This window comes from Elephas maximus, chromosome 13 (genome assembly GCF_024166365.1).
Source record: "Elephas maximus indicus isolate mEleMax1 chromosome 13, mEleMax1 primary haplotype, whole genome shotgun sequence".
In the NCBI taxonomy this organism is placed as follows: domain Eukaryota; kingdom Metazoa; phylum Chordata; class Mammalia; order Proboscidea; family Elephantidae; genus Elephas; species Elephas maximus.
This window is the reverse complement of record NC_064831.1, coordinates 16,833,382-16,857,944: the sequence shown is the minus strand read 5'-3', so window position 1 is coordinate 16,857,944 and position 24,563 is coordinate 16,833,382. Positions and strand designations below refer to the sequence as shown.

Here is a 24,563-nt window from a genome sequence, read left to right as displayed (position 1 = left end):
TATTTCTTTTCTCATTGTCCTGCATTTGTTTCTCCATTGTAACAATGTGCATTAGTGATCTAAGTCCTGGGAGTAATAATAACGTTTTAAGTAAAGAAGACAGTAAAAGGGAAAATAATTTGGTCGGTATCTCTAGATTCGTAGTCTTAGTTTGTGATGTTAGGCACCTTTTTTTCTTAACCCCAGCTTAGACTTAATATAACTTCTCGATGCTTTAATTTTTCCTTTTAAAGTGATGAGAAAGAAGAACGGTTTTCAAATTAATTTATAGGCATTTATAAGGATGAATGACAATGCCTCAAGAGAGAAGCCCTTAGGTGCAGGGAAGAGAGATTTAAAATCAGGTAGCAATAAGACCAAGAGATGTAAAGGAGCAATGTAAGAAGTACATTAGTTAATTTAAAAAACAAAACAAACAAAAAACACTGTGGATGACTTGAGACGTTTTTCTATTTTTGTTGTGCTTTTATTTTCCTTGTTTTAAGCATGCAGTTGAACTGATTCTTAACTTTTCATGTTAAATATATCACAGATTTCACTTAGTTTATCAAACTGATATATTGAAAAAAATGTTAAGTAAATTCTAATTTGAAGTATGTCCATCAGTAATTTTAAACTCATAACAACCCATCAATAATTTTAGGAGAACTTATTTTTATAAGTGGTACCAACATGGAAAGTTGGGGTCAAAATATCTAGAACTTATTATGTCCTCTTAGGCAAAACCTGGCATTCCGTATTACTAATTCAAGCAAAGCAAAAGGACCGTTTCTTGAGCAATCACTATTTTCAGAATTAAGGTGGAGAGAAGGAAAAAACAACCTCAGGGAACAAATGCAGTAAGGGAGATCTCAGGATAAAGGTTGAATAAGCAGAGCAAAATGACCCCATTAAGGAGCCAAGGAGAGAAAACAAAAATGTTATGGAGCATACCATTTTCTCTGATGCTTTATTTTGTCTTATTAAACATAACATTGAAATCACATTCTAATATCAATATTAGTATAATGATAATTTTATATAGAGAGAGGGAGAGAGAGAGAGTCTGGAGCCCTAGTGGCTCAGTGGTTACGAGCTCGGCTGCTAACCAAAGGGTCAGCAGTTTGAATCCACCAGCTGCTCCTTGGAAATTCTATGGGGCAGTTCTACTCTGTCGTATAGGGTCACTATGAGTCAGAATCAACTCGAGGGCCTTCTTATTTTTAATCGTTCAACTATTATTATATGTATATGTACAATATATATGTATACATGTAAATATGTATAACATATATACACACATATAGACTTTACCTCAACGTTATAAAATTTAAATTTAAAAAAAATAGCACATCTTTATCCTTTAAATCATCTCAGTCTTTTGAAATAAATAAAAAGATCCAAATTATACCTAAAAGCAATATATAGTTTTCTATTGACATGTTTGAGATAAAAACTAAAATATTTTATTAATTAATAATTCAGTTTCTAATAAATTTTCACCACTATTACTTCTACCAGTGTTGACTATAAAGAAGTATATTTTACTAGATAGAATATCAATTTAGGGGAAATATATAAAATGGCACACATTTTTTCTGCATAAGACAGAAATGTTTTTTTAAGAATTTCACATGTAAATACATTTCATATATAATGCATGTATACAAATACACACAAAGTTGGAAAATAAAGTAAATAAAAATTAACAGCAATAATAATAAAACTTGCTGATGCACTCTGTCTGACATATTCACCTATCAGTCCTTATTGGAATTCAGATATCTGGGCAAACAGAGTACAATGGGACACACAGATGTGTAATCTAGGCTCTGGACACAATTGATCAGAAATGTGTGGCAAGTTTAGGCTTCACAAAAAGTTGAGAAGGCACCTCACTTCAGCCCCTCATCTCAGAGATTGGGTATTTGAAGTCACATCTTTTTATTAACACTTCACACACGTATTTTATTATCCTAAAGAAAAAAAAAATTTTTTTTATGCCTAAGGGCACTAAGAAAATCATGAAGTGATGATAACTCTACCTTCTTTTTTAACATAAGTACACAGCAATTTTGCAAAGGATTCAACATCAAGAAAATATATTACTGAACATTTTGATCAAAGATTCTCTACAAGAATCCTGATCAAAAGGGAGAAAATGCAGATTAGAATTTCAAATTCTCATGGATACCAGACTTTCTGGAGCCAGGTAGGCTAGATGAACCCCCAAAACTATCACCCTGAGATAATCTTTATACTTTAAACCAAAAATATCCCCTGAAGTCTTCTTTAAACCAAATGATAGATTAGCTTACCAAGTAAAAAATGTCAGCCTTGAGCACTGAGCTCTTTTAAGAACTATCTGTTGTTGTTGTTGTTAGGTGCCATCGAGTCGGTTCCAACTCATAGCGACCCTATGCACAACAGAACGAAACACTGCCCGGTCCTGTGCCATCCTCACAATCATTGTTATGCTTGAGCTCATTGTTGCAGCCACTGTGTCAATCCACCTCATTGAGGGTCTTCCTCTTTTCTGCTGATCCTGTACTCTGCCAAGCATGATATCCTTTTCCAAGGACTCATCCCTCCTGACAACATGTCCAAAGTATGTAAGACGCAGTCGTGCCATCCTGGCCTCTACGGAGCATTCTGGCTGCACTTCTTCCAAGACAGATTTGTTCGTTCTTTTGGCAGTCCATGGTATATTCAATATTCTTCACCAACACCACAACTCAAAGGCGTCAATTCTTCTTCCGTCTTCCTTATTCATTGTCCAGCTTTCATATGCATATGATGCGATTGAAAATACCATGGCTTGGGTCAGGTGCACCTTAGTCTTCAGGGTGACCTCTTTGCTCTTCAACACTTTGAAGAGGTCCTTTGCAGCAGATTTGCCCGATGCAATGTGTCTTTTGATTTCTTGACTGCTGCTTCCGTGGCTGTTGATTGTGGATCCAAGTAAAATGAAATCCTTGAGAACTTCAGTCTTTTCTCCATTTATCATGATGTTGCTCATTGGTCCGGTTGGGAGGATTTTTGTTTTCTTTATGTTGAGGTGTAATCCATACTGAAGGCTGTGGTCTTCGATCTTCATTAGTAAGTGCTTGAAGTCCTCTTCACTTTCAGCAAGCAAGGTTGTGTCATCTGCATAATGCAGGTTGTTAATGAGTCTTTCTCCAATCCTGAGGAAGACTCATATAATCATATAGTCGAGCTTCTCGGATTATTTGTTCAGCATACAGATTAAATATGTATGGTGAAAGAATACAAGCCTTACACACACCTTTCCTGACTTTAAACCAATCAGTATCCCCTTGTTCTGTCCGAACAACTGCCTCTTGATCCATGTAAAGGTTCCTCACGAGCACAATTAAGTGTTCTGGAATTCCCATTCTTCGCAGTGTTATCCATAGTTTGTTATGATCCACACAGTCGAATGCCTTTGCATAGTCAACAAAACACAGGTAAACATCCTTCTGGTACGTGCTGCTTTCAGCCAGGATCCATCTGACATCAGCAATGATATCCCTGGTTCCATGTCCTCTTCTGAAATCAGCCTGAATTTCTGGCAGTTCCCTGTCAATATTCTGCTGTAGCTGTTTTTTGAATGATCTTCAGCAAAATTTTGCTTGTGTGTGATATTAACGATATTGTTCTATAATTTCCGCATTCGGTTGGATCACCTTTCTTGGGAATAGGCATAATTATGGATCTCTTCCAGTCAGTTGGCTAGGAAGCTGTCTTCCATATTTCTTGGCATAGACGAGTGAGCACCTCCAGCGCTGCATCTGTTTGTTGAAACATCACAATTGTTATTCCATCAATTCCTGGAGCCTTGTTTTTCACCAGTGCCTTCAGAGCAGCTTGGACTTCTTCCTTCAGTACCATCGGTTCCTGATCATATGCCACCTCTTGAAATGGTTGAATATCGACTAATTCTTTTTGGTATAATGACTCTGTGTATTCCTTCCATCTTCTTTTGAGGCTTTCTGCATCATTGAATATTTTCCCCATGGAATCCTTCACTATTGCAACTCGAGGCTTGCATTTTTTCTTAGTTCTTTCAGCTTGAGAAATGCTGAGCGTGTTCTTTCCTTTTGGTTTTCCATTTCCAGCTCTTTGGACATGTCATTATAATACTTTACTTTGTCTTCTCGAGAGGCCCTTTGAAATCTTCTGTTCAGTTCTTTTACTTCATCAATTCTTCCTTTCACTTTAGCTGCTTGATGCTCAAGAGCAAGTTTCAGAGTCTCCTCTGACATCCATCTTGGTCTTTCTTTCTTTCTTTCCTGTCTTTTCAGTGACCTCTTGCTTTCTTCATGGATGATGTCCTTGATGTCATTCCACAACTCGTCTGGTCTCCGGTCACTAGTGTTCAATGTGTCATATCTATTCTTGAGATGGTCTCTAAATTCAGGTGGGATATACTCAGGGTCATATTTTGGCTCTCGTGGACTTGCTCTGATTTTCTTCAGTTTCAGCTTGAACTTGCATATGAGCAATTGATGGTCTGTTCCACAGTCAGCCCCTGGCCTTGTTCTGACTGATGATATTGAGCTTTTCCATTGTCTTTTTCCACAGATGTAGTCAATTTGATTCCTGTGTATTCCATCTGGCGAGGTCTGTGTATAGTCGCCATTTATGTTGGTAAAAGAAGGTATTTGCAATGAAGAATTCGTTGGTCTTGCAAAATTCTATCATTCGATCTCGAGCATTGTTTCTATCACCAAGGCCATATTTTCCAACTACTGATCCTTCTTCTTTGTTTCTAACTTTTGCATTCCAATCACCAGTAATTATCAATCCATCTTGACTGCATGTTCAATCAATTTCAGACTGCAGCAGCTGATAAAAATCTTCTAGTTCTTCATATTTGGCCCTAGTGGTTGGTGCGTAATTTTTAATAATAGTCGTATTAACTGGTCTTCCTTGTAGGCATATGGATATTATCCTATCACTGACAGCATTGTACTTCAGGATAGATTTTGAAATGTTCTTTTTGACGATGAATGCAACACCATTCCTCTTCAAGTTGTCATTCCCAGTATAGTAGACTATATGATTGTCTGATTCAAAATGGTCAACACCAGTCCATTTCAGCACACTAATGCCTAGGATATTGATGTTTATGTGTTCCATTTCATTTTTGATGATTTCCAATTTCCCTAGATTCATACATTTCAGGTTCTGATTATTAATGGATGTTTGCAGCTGTTTCTTCTCATTTTGAGGCACGCCACATCAGCAAATGAAGGCCCCAGAAGCTTTACTCCATCTACGTCATTAAGGTGGACTCTACTTTGAGGAGGCAGCTCTTCCCCAGTCATCTTTTGAGTGCCTCCAACTGGGGGGCTCATCTTCCAGCACTATATCAGACAATGTTCTGCTGCTATTCATAAGGTTTTCACTGGCTAATGCTTTTCAGAAGTGGACTGCCGGGTCCGTCTTCCTAGTCTGTCTTAGTCTGGAAGCTCAGCTGAAACCTGTCCTCCGTGGGTGACCCTGCTGGTATCTGAATACCAGTGGCATATCTTCCAGCATGTCAGCAACACACAAGTCCCCACAATACGACAAACTGACAGCCATGTGAGGGTAAGAACTATCTAAAATGTCTATATGGGAACAAATTGACAAAAGCAACTGGAACAGTTAGGAAACTTAGGGTGCACTCAGTTCATGTTAATGAGGGAGGAACAGCTCAGAAAAGGAGGGTGAGAATGGTTACACAACTGGAAGAATATAGTAAATGTCACCGTATTGTACATGTAGAAATTGTTGAATTGCCATATGTTCTGCTGTGTATATTAACAACAATAAAATAAAATAAAATATATATATATATTAATATGTAGACTTTAAAAATGTTTTGTAGTGATACTATACTCAACGCTGTTATTACATACAAGCTTATTTAGTCTGCATAGATAATATATCATAAATAAAATGTCATCATCACTTACCTGAAAATAAATTAGGCAAATTGGTATTGTGGAATATGAGATGAGATAGGAATATTTCATTAAAGACATACAATTCCTTACAAATAAAATTTAGGTAATAAATCAAAATAAGAAAGCATTAAGTCTTATTTTATGTTGTAAGCAATAGGGATGCTTGATTTTTTATGACAGCTGTCAGCTGTCGATTCTGAGACATTCAGATCACACGGCATCTTGTTAGGTAACAAAGCTCCGATATTGTGCAAAAGCCCCACTAGAAACAGATCGCTTGAATGACACTGAAAAGGATAGCATTTCTTAAAATATAGCCTTAAGATGTGTGAATCATAAGAAGGAAAATTTCAGCATGCTCTGAATCAACAGATGACAGAATTTATGGGACAAGGCACTTCAGAGGATGAGAAAATGTCATTGGCCAAATTGAGGAGCATGAGTGTTAGGATTTATGGTACGTAATGAAAGCTCATAAAATAGTAAATGCTCATCAGGCATGGCTAACCTCGGCATGAATCTGATTATCCGAAGTGATTTTATTTCATAAAAAGCTTATTAATACATACACGTCTGTGACAAATATTAAATAGGTAGCCTTTTGGGACTTTTCAAAAAAGACTATGAATTGTTCACTCTGCTTTAAACATATTTATTATAATCCCTCTATGAAATTACATTCAATGAATGTGAAATATAAATTATTTTTTATTATATTTTTTTCATTTTCCCCATATGTATACATATATATATGTTGTTAGGTGCAGTCAACTCATAACGACCCTATGCACAACAGAATGAAACACTACCGAGTCCTGCTCCATCCTCACAATTGTTGATATACTTGAACCCATTGTTGCAGCCACTACGTCAATTCATCTTTTTGAGGTCTTCCTCTTTTTCACTGGCTCTCTACTTTACCAAACGTGATGTCCTTCGCCAGGGATTGATCCCTCCTGACAACATGTCCAAAATATGTGAGACATAATCTCGCCATCTTGCATCTAAGGAGCATTCTGGCTGTACTTCTTCCAAGACAAATTTGTTCCTTCTTTTGGCAGACAGTGGTATATTCAATATTCTTCTCCAACACCACTATTCAAAAGAGTCAATTCTTCTTCAGTCTTCCTTATTCACTGTCCAGCTTACCATGCATATGAGGTGACTGAAAACACCATAGCTTCAGTCAGATGCACCTTAGTCCTCAAGGTGACATCCTTGCTTTTCAACACTTCAAAGAGATTTTTTGCAGCCGATTTGCCCAACGCAATGCATTCTTTGATTTTTTTGACTGCTGCTTCCATGAGTGTTGATTGTGGATCTAAGTAAAATGAAATCTTTGACAACTTCTATTCCTTCACCATTCATCATGATGTTGCTTATTTATCCAGTTGTGAGGATTTTTGTTTTCTTTATGTTGAGGTGTAATCCATCCTGAAGGCTGTGGTCTTTGATGTTCATCAGTAAGTGCTTCTAGTCATCTTCACTTTCAGCAAGCAAAGTTGTGTCATCTGCATAACGCAGGTTGTTAATGAGTCTTCCTCCAATCCTGATGCCTTGTTCTTCTTCAGATAGTCCAGCTTCTCGGATTATTTGTTCAGCATACAGATTGAATAGGCGCAGTGAAAGAATACAACCCTGAAGTACACCTTTCCTGACTTTAAACCATGCAGTACGCCTTTGTTCCGTTTGAACAACTGCCTCTTGATCCATGTACAGATTCCTCATGAGCACAATTGTGTTCCAGAATTTCCATTCTCCACAATGTTATCCATAATCTGTTATGATCCACAGAGTCAAATGCCTTAGCATAGTCAATAAAACACAGGTAAACATCTTTCTCTTATTCTGTGCTTTCAGCCAGGATACATCTGGCATCAGCATGACATCCCTGATTCCATGTCCTTTTCTAAATACAGCTTGAATTTCTGGCAGTTCTGTGTTGATATATTGCTGCAGACGCTTTTGAATGATCTTCAGCAAAATTTTCCTTGCATGTGATATTAATGATACTGTTCCGTAACTTCTGCATTCAGTTGGATAATCTTTCTTGGGAACAGGCATAAATGTGGATCTCTACCAGTTGGTTGGCCAGGCAGCCGTCTTCCAAATTTCTTGGCACGGACAAATGAGCACTTTCAGTGCTGCATCCGTTTGTTGAAACACCTCAATTGGTATTCTGTCAATTCCCGGAGACTTATGTTTTGCCAATGCCTTCAGTCCAGTTTGGACTTCTTCCTTCAGCACCATCGGTTCCTGATCATATGCTACCTCCTGAAATGGTTGAACTTCGACCGATTAGTTTTGGTATAGTGGCTCTGTGTATTCCTTTCATCTTCTTTTGATGCTTTGTCTGTCATTTAATATTTTCCGCATAGAATCTTTCGATGTTGCAACTCGAGGCTTGAATTTTTTCTTCAGTTCTTTCAGCTTGAGAAATGCTGAGTGTGTTCTTACCTTTTGGTTTTCTATCTCCAGGTCTTTGCACATGTCATTATAATACTTTGTCTTCTAGAGCTGCCCTTTGAAATCTTCTGTTCAGCTCTTTTATTTCATCATTTTTTCTTTATGCTTTAGCTACTCAACATTTAAGAGCAAGTTTCAGAGTCTCTTCTGACATCCTTTTCTTTCTCTCCTGTCTTTTTAATAACCTCTTGCTTTCTTCATGCATTATGTCCTTGATGCCATTCCATAACTCGTCTAGTCTTTGGTCATCAGTGTTCAATGTGTCAAATTTATTCTTGAGATAGCGTCTATATTCAGGTGGGATAGATTCAAGGTTGTATTTTGGCTCTCGTGAACTTGTTCTAATTCTCTTCAGTTTCAGTTTGAACTTGCATATGAGTAATTGATGGTTTGATCTGCAGTGGGCCCCTGGCCTTTTTCTGACTGATGATATTGAGCTTTTCCATTGTCTCTTTCCACAGATGTAGTTGATTTGATTCCTGTGTATTCCATCTGGCGAGGTCCACGTGTATAGTTGCTGTTTATATTGTTGAAAAAAGGTATTTGCAACGAAGAAGTCATTGGTCTTGCAAAATTCTACCACACAATGCCAGCATTGTTTCTACCACTAAATCCATATTTTCCAACTGCCGATTCTTCTTTTTTGTTTCCAGCTTTCACATTCCAATCACCAGTAATTATCAGTGAATCCTGATCGCATGTTCGATCAATTTCAGACTGCAGAAGTTTGTAAAAATCTTCAGTTTCTTCATATTTGGCCTTAGTGGCTGGTGCATAAATTTGAAAAATAGTCGTATTAATTGGTCTTCCTTGTAGGTATATGGATATTATCCTATCACTGACAGCATTGTACTTCAGGATAAATCTTGAAATGTTCTCTTTGAGGATGAATGCAACACCATTCCTCTTCAAGTTGTCATTCCCGGCATAGTAGATCATATGATTGTCTGATTCAAAATGACCAGTACCAGTCCATTTCAGCTTATTAATGCCTAGGATATCAATGTTTTTGAGTTCTATTTCATTTTTTACAATTTCCAATTTTCCTAGATTCATGCTTAGCACATTCTAGGTTCCGATTATTAATGGATGTTTGCAGTTATTTTTTCTCATTTTGAGTTGTGCCACATCAGCAAATGAAGGTCCCAAAAGTTTGACTCTGTTCCCCTCATTAAGGTTGACCTTACTTTGAAGAGGCAACTCTTCCCCAGTCGCATTTTGAGTTCCTTCAACCTGAGGGGCTCATCCTCTGGCACCATATCAGACAATGTTCTGCTGCTATTCATAAGGTTTCCACTGGCTAAATCTTTTCAGAAGTAGACTGCCAGGTCCTTCTTCCTAGTCTGTCTTAGTCTGGAAGCTCCGCTGAAACCTGTCCGCCATGGGTGACCCTGCTGGTATTTGAAAACTGATGTCATAGCTTCCAGCATCTCGCAAGCCCCACCGTATGTACTCTTTTTGATTCTAGTACTTCAGTAAAAACCATCAGGATTAAAATTCCACCTTGACTGTGATATATGTTGCCTTATCTTTAATTGTGGATTTATCCCTATTCCTAATTATTCTACCTATCTTAAACTTGTTGAATATAAAAAAATATATTAATTTGATGACTGCTGCATTGATTTCATCCATACCTGTTTAGAGGCTGCACTATTTACACTATCTGCCCAGACTCTGTCAACATAAGATCCTACACAAGTAATCTAATTACATCTATACAACAGCCCTTGTGAAGTAGGCATTTTCTCCTTTCTTTAAAAATAGGAAGCAAATTAGAACTAAATCTAAAAAAAAAAAAAAACAGTTGCAGTTGAGTTGACTCTGACTCATGGCAACCCATGTGTGTCAGAGCAGAACTGTTCTCCATAAGGTTTTCAATAGCTGATGTTTAGGAAATACATCACCGGGCCTTTCATTCAAGGCACCTCTGGGTACATTGAACCTCCAGCCTTTCAGACAGCAGCCAAGCACATTAACCATTTGTACCACTCAGGGATTCCAAACGAGGACCAGAGAAGTTAATTAATTTGCCTGTATTACTAGAATCTGTTTCCAAAGTTTGTGATGTCATTCGAACTATCTTATATATAAAAAGACCACAGTTTAACCTATTTTAAGACCCCTTCTACTTCTAAAACAGTCATATATTTCTTAAGTATTTATATATCTTTTTTAAATATTTTGGTACATGTAGCTACATTTTACAATATTTCCAAATCTCTGTATTGTGAATTACACTCACTGTATTTTTATAATAATTACTAACTTATATGTGGACATTATATGTTTATAGAATTCATTTATTCAAGCAATCCTGTTTTAGAGTTTAACACATTTAAAATACCGATGTCAAGGAATTATATGTATATAGCTCATAATATTCAATCAGTGTTAATTTATTGACATTGATTCTCAAGTAAAGATTGTTGCCCTGGCCCACTATTTCCAACTGTAGCATTGTTTGTGACAATGCTAAAAAGAAAGTATAAAAGTATAATAATGCTAAAAAGAAAGTATAAAAGTATAAAGAAAAAAAAATAGCTGTATATTTAGAAGTATATTCCAATATTTGCCAGAAGCTGGATAAATCATATTTACTAAAATCCTAGAAAGGTATGATAGAATCTGTACTCAGTGTTGAATGCAGCCAATAGTTTAAAAGCTTTCAATAGCTGTTTACTTTCATATTGTTTTATTTACCTTAATCTTAAAGATGAATCATTATCATCTCGATGGAAATTGACTCCTCTTGATAATGGAAATATGTTAAATGCTTATGCTATGTGCAAAAAATTCAAATAAATCACATACTGCCTCTTCCAACCTTCCCCTCCTCCATATATTTCATACCATCTTCTACTCTCTGTTACAACTAACACATAGTTCCCTGTGAGCCATTTCTACTGTTCTTTGTATTTAAATCCTCCCTATATAACTCTGGTGGCATAGTAGTTAAGTGCCACAGGTGCTAACCAAAAGGTTGGCAGTTCGAATCCACCAGGCGCTCCTTGGAAACTCTATGGGGCAATTCTACTATGTCCTATAGAGTCGCTATGAGTTGGAATCGAGTCGACGGCCGAGGGTTATTGTTGTTGTTGTTTTTATATATCACTCCATAAAATCTTAGCTATCAAACTCAGTCCCTAATATAACAGTGGAGTATATTATTTTGGAGTTTTTGGGTTTTTGTTGTTTTTTGTAGTGCAATTCGCTACATGTGGAAACTGCCAGTGCAGCGTGTTGGCATAGTTGTTCACTGTAAAGGTTCTTCTACTCAAAGAGTGGAGTACAAGCAAAAGCAAACTCCTTCATGGTGTGATGTTTTACATGAATCATTGTGCTCAACAGAATCTTATCTTGAAAACATAGAGTAAGAAAAAAATGTGATTGAGACTGCTGTGAGTCCTCTATTATGTGGAGGAATAGCTGGATGTTTACTCCAAAGCTGAAGCTAAACAAAGCAAGTCTGTGTTGTGTCATTTAGCCCCAAAGCTGTAAATCTTCCCCCATTTTTATTGCTGTCTGCATGGGATTTAAAACCTCTCTTCCCTGCATCTTTCAAAAAGAAAACAGAAGAAAAAGGCATTAAACAAGAATGTTAAAAATAAAATAGAAGTATGAGCTGACTCAGTGTATAGAAAAACTAAAGTGTACCTTCTGTTTTGACTCTGTGATAAAAAACTAGAATTGGGCAAAAGATTTTGATCTTTATTAAAATTCCCAATATCTACAATTAGGCAAATGTTCGTTTGAATCAACTTAGTCAGTTATTATTTTTGTTAATTTTAATAGCAATATTGACATTTTATATTTGTGTACATAATAATATAGATGCCCATACACCCCACATTTAGTTATACCTATATCTGTGTTTCTATCTATGAATCCCCTGGGTTGTGCAAACAGTTAAAAAGTTTGGCTACTAACTGAAAGGCTATAGGATGAAGTCCACTAAGAGGTGCCTTGGAAAAAAGGTCTGGCATTCTACTGTTGAAAACTCAACTATTGAAATTCCTACGGAGCATAATTCTTCTTCTCTGACACACGTCGGGTCAGAATCAACTCAAAGGCAGGTGGCTTATCTGTGCCTATGTTCTTCATTCATTTGGAAACTCTCTGAGTTCTATCAATTGCTGGGTACTGCAGGAGCTTTTTAATCTATGATTTTTGTCCATGCTTCTAGCAAGAAATAAGAAAATTATTTATAGTAAATAAATATGGGTCAGAAGAAGAACTACTTTCTGTCTAGTACCATAATAACTGCTTTATTTATAATGTGCAGAGAAAACTCATATTCACTACAGAGTAAGGTATTGTTTACTCCTGCGGTACAGTTATTTACTTTTTGGTGTGGCCTTCTAGCCATGGTCTTGTAACTCCCACCCAGGTGACTGTGTGAGAGGGTAATTGTGGTCTATGAAGGGGATTGGTCAGTTTTGCCTTAAAAAGAGCCAATTCCAGAGCAGAGAGGAGGAGGCCATCACCATGAAAGAAGGAGAGACCCAGCAGCAGAGGTCTGGCAGCAGGAGACAGCACGATGGGCTTCCCGGCCTATGGAGAGAGAAAGCTGAATGCTTGCAGGCAGAGACTGCAGAGCAGGGAGAGGCATGCCTGTGAGCACAGCTGGGGAGAGGCTATCCTGGTGGAAGAACCGTATCCTGAGTGTTCTTGAGCCTGAATTGTAACTGGTACTTTCTTAATAAATCCCATAATTGCAAGTATGGTCTGTGAGTTCTGTATGGCCATTAAAACAAATATCAAACCCAGGAGAGTAGTAGAGAGTGCTGTGTCAGGGATGCTTGGTGTCAGAATTAGTAAGGGTGGCAGAGAGAGGACCTTTGTCTGTCTTCCACCTCATGGGAGTCAGCCATGGGCTGTTGATCTTGGTTCGCCTTCCCCCTTGTCAGTTGGAGGGGGTCAGACAGTGACCGCAAGCCATTTTTACAACTCCGTATTACAGATCAGGAAAGTAAAGCTCAGAGTGCTTATGTAACAGCTCCGAATGACAGAGCTGTCAACCTGGTAGAGCAATGACTGCAAAAATCCCCCACTCCTAAATTCATGCTCTTCTATTATACCAACCTGTTTTTGAATGTATATCATGTCCCACTAGTACTAAAAGGAAAATAGTCTTCTAATACTATTTTTGATGAATGTGAACAAGTTGATAATGCTTAATATGTATAAACAAGGAAAGTAAAACCTTCCCTGGGTCTGTGACTGGCTATTATTTTTATTTTATATTACCTATCAGTCAAAATAAAAATTTGCCTTCTATAAAAAAAAAAAAAAATTATAGTTAATGTTAATTTGTGTCCATGGTGTAATTAAAAGAAAACCAGACTAATTCTTAAGATACAGATTTACAAAAGTCCTTGTTTTTCAATAATCTACTCAGTTTAGCTTACTTATTTAGTATTGTCTTAGGAATAATTATGTATACAAGTTTTTTAAAAAATGGGCACTTTAATCAATGCCAGTGTATATGTTATTTTCTCAATTACCAGGGTAGCAAATGTATAGAATAAGAAAGTAGGAAAAATAAAGGAGCATTAATAATAAAAGGTAAAATCTGTTATTCCAAAGAAGTAATATATGTAAGACTATAGGGTCGCTATGAGTCGGAATTGACTCGACGGCACTGGGTTATGAGAGAGTAGAATACAAAAATGAAAAATAAATGCTTAAGACTTTTGGGCTACCACTAAAATTAGTTCAATTTTCAATTTTGATCCTTAAAGAAGTCACATAAATTAAATATATAAGTAACATCTGTAAACACTTGCTTCCAGACTTAGAAGAAAACTCTCCAAACATTTTATTTGCATTATTCCTCCCTAATGAGATATTGTGTAAGATTCATAAACATAGACGTAGTATGACATACACTGCTGTATGTCATAAAAAAGCTACTTTTGATTTTAATAGCATACTTCTAACATACAATCTCTCTATATATGTATTTGAAATATATTACTTTGATCTGTGAGAGTTTAAAATAAATAAGTTACAGTGAAATCATGATTTCAGACTTTTCATAATTAAACAACTTATATATATAAGACTAAACATATGATTAAAATTATATTGTCTTGTTCTAAATATTTGCTGAAATTTACATGCTGGTAGGTAGTGATTCATTGATTAAAGAAACTGTCTAGGTCCTTCAATGTAATTATGAAAATATACAACAAAATTAAAGGAAAATCAGAGTTCAGGTTTGCAATTTAAATCTGCTTCACAAATGGAATCATAAAGGACAAACAAAACTATTTTTTTAATTATTTATCAACCAAAATTAATTTTAAGCAAGGCAAACTGAAAATTGGTATTTAGTAGAAACAGATAAAAGGAATCGAATAAAGAAATTTTAATGGACATTACCCAGTTTTCGAAATCCAACTTTTGTTTTTCTTTGTCTACCGTAAGAATTTTCTTATTAAGTATATGTTTATAATGATGGTTATTACCCTAACAACATCAAACACAGATGCAGATACACGAGGAGTTGGGGCCTGGGTGAGATCCCGCTTTCCCGTAGGGTCCAATTATATCTATATGTACCCACTGATTTAAAGGGGAATAAGAAAAAAAAAAAAAAAACTTTTTTTCTTTTTAAGAAGATTTCTAGGACAATGCTTCAACATTCAAAACTTGGGTTCAGAGGCAGGACCAAGATGGCTGACTAGGTAGAAGCTTCTGCTTATTCCTTTTGCAACAAAGACTCGGAAAAAACAAGTGAATTGATTACATACAGGACAATCTACAAACCCCGACCATCAAACACAGAACTAAGGGGTTGACCTGAGTGACAGGGGAGCAAAAAGCCACATGCTGAAACAGCGACCACTTCTGGAGCCAGTGTGCCACGCCGCAGCCTTGAGCCCTCATGGTTCCATGGTGCCAGAGTGGTGGGGCTGATTGTGGCTTACTGAGACAGGGCAAGCACGGACGCAGGCCTAACCCTCGGGAACAACCTCAGAGGGGATGCAGCCAGTGCATGCAGGCTGCACACCGATGTGGCTGACAGGCAAATGAAAAACCACGGGGAAGCAGCGACTGGTTTTGGAGCCTGGAGCGCAGCATCCCAGACAGGAAACCTTGGCGCTGGGCTTTGGACTAAGCATGGAGGAGCTGATTGCAGCTTTCTGAGACAGTGGGAGCACGGGACGCAGCCCTAAAACTCTGGGGCAGTCTCAGTGGGGAACCAGCCAGCACACACAAGCTACACACCCCTCCAGAATCTCAGAAAAAATAGTCCATACGAAACAATATAAGTAACTTTGTCTATCTTGCTGTGCTACTCTCTACTAACTATCTGATCCTTCCCCTCCCTGCCACAGCATGCTTCATTAACATTGGAATTCCCTGGGCCAGAGAGTGAAGTGAATTGCAGCTTTTTTTTCTTCTTTCTTTTTGAACCCATTCTCCTAGCCTGAGAAAAGCAGCATTTAACAATCAAAGGAAAAATCCTCCCCTGACTTCCCTAAACTGGAACAAAAAACAGAACCAGCTCCAACCAGGCATAAGAGACCCACAGTTTGGCTTTCATCCCTGCAGGTAACCAGGTGGCTATTATAATGCAAAGGCGATTCTGATAGAGATCGGACTGTAATTGCTTTAGCTGAGAAGTGGAAAGGCAAGTTTTGGAGGTGAGCTAACTCTATAAAAAAATTAAAAAGAGCCCTTGCTGATCCACACCAGTGAACTGAGGCCTGAGGCTCTACCCATACCACCTAGCCACCTGCTAAAGGGGACTGAGAATAGTGACGCCTACCAATCTATAGAGGTACAAGCATTGGATGCCTAAGGTACAGCTGCAGAGCCCACCCACCAGAGCGCTCTAGAGAATAGAGCCACTCCTACCTCACTGACACTTGGGGGAAGGCTGTCAGCATCCTGCCCTCCTCAAAGTGTGACCCTGCCACTAATAGAAACTGCTATGTACAACCATCACCACTACTCCTCTAAGATAATAGGTGAGAGCCTCCACCACACACTAGGTGGCCAGCTATCAGGACACCTGAGCTGATTCCATTCAAGAATAGTGAATGGACTCATATGCTTATATACCTGGTAACAGCTCAGACCAGCTGGTAAGAGGACATAAGTAATTTAAAAACTACAGCAATCAAGATAGCACAATCTAGTAGCTCATCCGGGTGTATTGTAACAAAACAAAACAAGAAGATAAGACTCAGTGAGCAAATATAAAAGAAAACATCACAATATCTTAGAGATGGCTTGGAGACAGCAGTAGATATCAAATCACATAAAGAAGCAGACCATGATTGCTTCTACAAACCCCCAAATCAAAGTATCAAAATCTTTCCTGAATGTAGATACATTCCTGGAATTTTCAGATGTAGAATATAAAAAGCTAATATACGGAATGCTTCAGGACATCAGGGATGACCTCAAAAATGAAATAAGGCAATCTACAGAAAAAGCCAAGGAACATATTGATAAAGCAGTTGAAGAAATCAAAAAGATTATTCAAGAACATAGTGAAAAAATTAATAAGCTGCAAGAATCCATAGAGAGACAGCATTCAGAAATCCAAAAGATTAACAATAAAATTACAAAATTAGACAACACAATAGGAAGTCAGAGGAGCAGAATCGAGGAATTGGAATGCAGAGTGGTGGAACTGGAGGATAAGGCAATTGACACCAATATAGTTGAAGAAGAATCAGACAAAAGAATTTTAAAAAATGAAGAAACCCTAAGAATCATGTGGGACTCTATCAAGAATAACTTGCATGTGATTGGAGCTCCATAACAGGGAGGGATAACAGAAAATACAGAGAGGACAGTTGAAAATCTGTTGGCAGAAAACTTCCCTGGCATTGTGAAAGATGAAAGGATATCTAGCCAAGATGCTCATCTAATCCCATACAAGATAGATCCAAAAAGAAAATCACCAAGACATATTATCATCAAACTTGCCAAAACCAAAGAGAAAGAGAAAATTCTAAAAGCAGCCAAGGATAAATGAAAAGTCACCTACAAAGGAGAATCAATAAGAATAAATTCAAACTATTCAGCAGAAACCATGCAGGCAAGAAGACAATGGGATAACATATACAGAGCACTGAAAGAGAAAAACTGTCAGCCAAGAATCATACATCCAGCAAAACTCTCTCTCAAATATGAAGGTGAAATTAAGACATTTACGGAGAAACACAAGCTTAAAGAATTTGCAAAAACCAAACCAAAACTGCAAGAATTACTAAAGGAAATTCTTTGGTCAGAAAATCAACAGTATCAGATACCAACACAACTCAAGCTCACAAAACAAAACATCCTGATTTCAAGTCAGATAGGGAAATCACAAAAACAATAAAAGATTAATAAAAAAAATGCTAAAAACAGGGAATCATTGATGTCATTATGTAAAAGATTACACTAGTCAGAAAAGAGGGACTAAATATAGGATGCATAGAACTTCCATATGGAGAGGAAACCAAGGTGATACAAGTTAGGTTTTCACTTAGTCAAATAGGGGTAAATATTAAGGTAACCACAAAGAGGTCTAACAATTCCATACTTCAAAATAAAAACCAAGCTAAACATAACGACTCAGCAAAAATAAAATCAACTACTATGAAAAGAAGGAACACATATTCTACAAAGAAAAACTCAGCACAAAAAAGTAACTGGCAAAACGAAATTGTCAACAACACACAAAAAAAGGCATCAAAATGACAGCATTAAACGCATACTTATCTATAATTACGCTCAATGTAAATGGACTAAATGCACCAATAAATAGACAGAGAGTTGCAGATTGGGTAAAAAAACACGAACCATCTATATGCTGCCTGCAAGAGACACATCTTAGACTTAGAGACACAAACAAACTGAAACTCAAAGGATGGAAAAAATATATCAAGCAAACAACAATCAAAAAAGAACAGGAGTGGCAATATTAATTTCTGACAAAATAGACTTTAAAGTTCAATCTACCACAAAGGATAAAGAAGGACACTACATAATGATTAAAGGGACAATTTATCAGGAAGATATAACCATATTAAATATTTATGCACCCAGTGACAGGGCTGCAAGATACATAAAACAAACTCTAACAGAATTGAAAAGTGAGATAAACACCTCCAAGATTATAGTAGGAGACTTCAACACACCACTTTTGGTGAAGGATAGGACATCCAGTAAGAAACTCAATAGAGACATGGAAGATCTAATTGCTACAATCAACCAACTTGACCTCATAGACTTATACAGAACACTCCACCCAACAGCTGCAAAGTATACTTTTTTTTCTAGTGCACATGGAACATTCTCTAAAATAGATCACATATCAGGTCATAAAATAAGCCTTTGCAGAATCCAAAACATCAAAATATTACAAAGCATCTTCTCAGACCATAAGGCCGTAAAAGTAGAAATCAATAACAGAAAAATCAGGGAAAAGAAATCAAATACTTGGAAACTGAACAATACCCTGCTCAAAAAAGACTGGGTTATAGAAGACATTAGAGATGAAATACAGAAATTCATAGAATTCAATGAGACTAAAAACACTTCCTATCAAAACTTTTGGGACACAGCGAAAGCAATGCTCAGAGGTCAATTTATATCAATAAACGCACACATATGTAAAGAAGAAAGAGCCAAAATCAGAGAACTGTCCCTACAACATGAACAAATGGAAAGAGAGCAAAAAAGAAACCATCAGGCTCCAGAAGAAAGCAATAATAAAAATTAGAGCAGAATTAAATGAATTAGAGAACAGAAAAACAATTGAAAGAGTTAACAAGGACAAAAGCTGGTTCTTTGAAAAAATTAACAACATTGATAAACGATTGGGCAGACTAACTAAACAAATACAGGAAAAGAAGCAAATAACCCAAATAAAAAATGTGATGGGCCATATCACAACAGACCCAACTGAAATTAAAAGAATCATCACATTACTACTAAAAATTGTACTCTAAGAAATTTGAAAACTTAGAAGAAATGGGTGAATTCCTAGAAACACACTACCTACCTAAACTAACACAAAACAGAAGTAGAATAACTAAATAGACCCATAACAAAAGAAGAGATTGAAAAGGTAATAATAATAAAAAAAAGCCCTGACCCTGACAGCTTCACTGCAGAGTTCTACCAAACTTTCAGAGAAGAGTTTACACCACTACTACTGAAGGTATTTCAAAGCATAGGAAAGGAAGGAATACTACCTAACTCATTCTATGAAGCCAGCATAACGCTGATACCAAAACCAGCTAAAGACAACACAAAAAAAGAAAATTACAGACCTATATCCCTCATAAACATAAATGCAAAAATCCTCAACAAAATTCTGGCCAATAGAATTCAACAACATATCAAAAAAATAATCCACGATGACCAAGTGGGATTTATACCAGGTATTCAAGGATGGTTCAACATTAGAAAAACAATTAATGTAATCCACCGCATAAACAAAAGACAAGAATACATAATTTTATCAATTGACGCAGAAAATGCATTTGACAAAGTCCAACACCCATTCATGATAAAAACTCCTAGTGAAATAGGACTAGAAGGAAAATTCCTCAGCATAATAAAGGGCATTGATACAGTGCCAAAAGCCACCATCACCCTAAATGGAGACAGCCTGAAAGCATTTCCCTTGAGAATGGGAACCAGACAAGGATGCCCTTTATCAACATCGTGCTGGAGGTCCTGGCCAGAGCATAGTCTAGACAAAGAAATAAAGGGCATCCAGATTGGCAAAGAAGAAGTCACAGTATCTCTATTTGCAGATGACATGATCTTATACGCAGAAAACCCTAAGGAATCCTCCAGAAAACTACTGAAACTAATAGAAGAGTTCAACAGAGTATCAGGATACAAGATAAACATATAAAAATCAGTTGGATTTCTCTACATCAACAAAAAGAACATCGAAGAGGAAATCACCACATCAATACTATTCACAGTAGTGCCCAAGAAGATAAAATACTTAGGAATAAACCTTACCAAAGATATAAAAGACCTATACAAAGAAAACAGTAAGGTAAAAAAAAAAACTGCAAAAAACCAAAAGGGACCTACATAAGTGGAAAAACATACCTTGCTTGTGGATAGGAAGAATTAATATTGTAAAAATGTCTATTTTACCAAAACCCATCTAAATATGCAATGCACTTCCAATCCAAATTCCAATGACTTTTTTAAAGAGATGGAGAAACAAATCACCAACTTCATATTGAAGGGAAAGAAGCCCCGGATAAGTAAAAGCATTACTGAAAAATAAGAAGAAAGTGGGAGGTCTCACTCTACCTGATTTTAGAACATTTTATACCACCACAGTAGTCAAAATAGCCTGGTACTGGTACAACAACAGACACATAGACTAATGGAACAGAATTGAGAATCCAGATATAAAACCACCCACATATGAGCAGTTGATATTTGACAAAGGCCCAGTGTCAGTTAATTGGGGAAAAGACAGTCTTTTTAACAAATGGTGCTAGTATACCTGGATATCCATCTGAAAAAAAATGAAACAGGACCCATACCTCACACCATGCACAAAAACTAACTCCAGGTGGATCAAAGACTTAAACATAAAATCTAAAACGATAAAGATCATGGAAGGAAAAATAGGGAAAACGTTAGGAGCCCTAATACATGGCATAAACAGAATACAAAACATTACTAAAAATGCTGAAGAGAAAGCAGATAACTGGGAGCTCCTAAAAATCAAACACCTACATTCATCTAAAGACTTCACCAAAAGAGTAAAAAGACCACTTACAGATTGGGAAAAAATTTTCAGCTACGACATCTCTGACCAATGCCTGATCTCTAAAATCTACATGACTCTGCTAAAATTCAACCACAAAAAGACAAACAACCCAATTAAAAAATGGGCAAAGGATATGAACAGGCACTGCACTAAAGAAGACATTCAAGCAGCTAACAGATACATGAGGAAATGCTCTCGATCACTAGTCATTAGAGAAATGCAAATCAAAACTACAGTGAGATTCCATCTCACTCCAACAAGGCTGGCATTAATCCAGAAAACACAAAATAATAAATGTTGGAGAGGCCGTGCAGAGATTGGAACACTTAAACACTGCTGGTGGGAATGTCAAATGGTACAACCACTTTGGAAATAGATTTGGTGCTTCCTTAAAAAGCTAGAAATAGAACTACCATATGACTCAGTAATCCCATTCCTCAGAATATATCCTAGAGAAATAAGAGCCTTTACAAGAACAAATATATGCACTCCCATGTTTATTGCAGCACTGTTTACAATAGCAAAAAGATGGAAGCGACCAATGTGCCCATCAATGGATGAATGGATAAACAAATTATGGTATATTCACACAATGGAATACTACGCATACTATACATTTCATAACATGGAGAAACCTGGAAGGCATTACGCTGAGTGAAATTAGTCAGTTGCAAAGGCCAAATATTGTATAAGACCACTATTATAAGATTTTGAGAAATGGTTTAAACTGAGAAGAACACACTCTTTTATGGTTATGAGAGTGGGGAGGGAGGGAGAGTGGGATAAGGGTATTTACTAAATAGAGAGTAGACAAGAACTACTTTGGGTGAAGGGAAGGACAACACTCAACACAGTGGAGGTCAGCACAATTGAAGTAAACCAAAGCAGTTTCCTGAATAAACTGAATACTCCGAAGGTCAGCGAAGCAGGGGAAGGGGCTTGGGGACCATGGTTTCAGGGGGCCTCTAAGTAAATTGGCATTATAAAATCTATTAAGAAAACATTCTGCATCCTAATTTGAAGAGTGGCGTCTGAGGTCTTAAATGTTAACAAGCGGCCATCTAAGATGCATCAGTGAATCTCAACCCACCTGGATCAAAGGAGAATGATGAACACCAAGATCACAAAATAATAAGGAGCCCAAGAGACAGAAAGGGCTACAAGAACCAGAGACTACATCATCCTGAGACCAGAAGAACTAGATGGTGCCTGGCCACAACCAATGACTCCTGACAGGGAAAAGAACAGAGAACCCCTGAGGGAGCAGGAGAACAGTGGGATGCAGACCCCAAATTCTCATAAAAAGACCAGACTTAATGGTCTGACTGAGACTGGAAGGACCCTGGTGATCATGGCCCCCAGACCTTCTGTTGGCCTGCTACAGGAAACATCCCTGAAGCCAGTTCGTCAGACATGGATTGCACTGGTTGGAGAGGGATGCTGGTGAGGCATGAGATACTTGGTTCTGGTGGACACTTGAGACAATGTTGGCATCTCCTGCCTGGATGGGAGATGCGAGGGTAGAGGAGCTTAGAAGCTGGCAAAATGGTCACGAAAAGAGAGAATGAGAGGAGGCAGCGAGCGGGCTGTCTCATGGGGGAAAAGCAATTGGGAGTATGTAGCAAGTTGTGTATGGGTTTTTGTGTGAAAGACTGAGTTGATTTGTAAACTTTCACTTAAAACACAATAAAAATTATTAAAAAAAAAAAAAACTTGGATTCAGAGAAACAGGATGTCAAACTAATTAGAGCACCTTCAGAATAAGAGAGCCCCTAAAGATATGTGGATTAATGGGAGAGGGGAATGGGCATGACAACTAAGACTCAGGAGCATGGTACAAGGGGAAGAGTAGCTCCAGATATGGACAGATCAATCCTAAACAAGCCATAGTGTGGGCTGGGTGGACCACAGGAAGAGGAGGCCTGTGTCTTTGCCCCTTCAGAAAATTCACTTGATAAACACTCTAGCAGTGCTTTGAGTTCTAAGAAATTCAGCTGTTACCAAAAATCGACCCTTAGCATCTCTACCACATCTGTATCCCTTCTCCTAAGAGGTCAAGTAGTAAGTAAAAAAGAAGCATGGGTTTTTGTTATCCCTTCAGGAGACAAATGAAGTGATGACAGTGGATTGTAGCACTAAACTCAGAGTTGCCCGTTGAGTGGTGTTGGTACCAGGGGCAGTGAATATCTCATGGTGGCAGGAACCTTAGGGCCTGATGCAGAGAAGCACTGCTATACAGCTGGCTCAGTGACACCAACAGAAAAAGAAATATATTAATTTACTAACACCCAAAGGATACTCCTGGGGTATATTTTGGGAGCATATGCCTTGGAGTCCCAAAAAATAGATTGGAAGGGGGATCTGCAAACAACATTCTTGCATGAGCAGATGAAAAAAAGAAATGACCGAAAACATCCTATATGACACTCGAAAAAGAAATTCTAGTATCATGTTTGTCTTTTAATCCAAATTTACTTTAAATATTTCAAAAGTCCTCTCTTTCCTACATATGAAAACTGTTGTCTTACATGTATTTTGGATTTCATGGAGTTTTTTGGTGTCTTTGCTTTTTGCAGGAGTTTCATTGTGAAGTTAAGCCTGGTGTGTGTGTCTGTGTTTAATACATACGGGTCTTTCTAGCAGAATCTTCCACAAACAGAGAAGAGATGTCTTCATCCACTCCTGCTTCATTCTTTGCTATACAGGTGTATGCTCCTGTATCTTCATAACGCACGTTGCTTATGTGAACCTCACTGCCATTTGCTGGAAACAGAAAGCAAATGCAACTTGTAAACTACAATTTCAGCTTTGGTACAGTGCTTTCTGATTACACAATCATACAGTTTTCTTGGCTTGTCCTAATTAAAGTGTTCTTCTTCCTGCTTCCATGCTTTGCAGGCATGCCAAGTTATTCCAGAAGCATCCATGTGTTTCATAAATGGTGCTGCTGTCATTCTTTTACAGACAGCCCCAACATTATATATCAAATGCACACACTTTATATTTTATATCCATTTTCTATCTTGTATATGAAGTATTTCATATTGACAACTATAATTTCATTTTAAATGTTTATAATATTCAGAATCCATTTTGTCCTAATCTTTTATAGCTGATTTACGTAATACCAATATGGTTCATTTACAGCAGAATACATATGAAAAGGTATTTTCATAAAGAACTTAAGTGAGCTACCTAATGCAAGGATAATACTATGGCCTTCCAACAAGCTTATTACTGCGGTCCTATTATGTGTCTGGAATTATTAGGAGAGGAAATGAATGGGATGAGCCTATGTAGCTATCTAGTTGGAAGTTCTGGACATCTGGGAGCCAGGACCAGGCACATGAAATCCTAGGTAGCGTTATCACAAGGTGTATAATCATAGAGTTTTGTTG

General features: G+C 37.4%; 1 protein-coding gene across 3 annotated transcripts in view; it reads right to left on the bottom strand.

The window, feature by feature from the left end:
• FSTL5 (follistatin like 5) overlaps nucleotides 1-24,563 on the bottom strand; it is an 873,776-nt gene that overhangs the window by 182,419 nt on the left and 666,794 nt on the right. For all 3 annotated transcript variants that reach the window (XM_049906161.1, XM_049906162.1, XM_049906163.1), the window contains exon 9: nucleotides 23,794-23,928. In XM_049906161.1, the coding sequence (XP_049762118.1) occupies nucleotides 23,794-23,928 (135 nt within the window). The remainder of the gene's footprint in view (nucleotides 1-23,793; nucleotides 23,929-24,563) is intronic.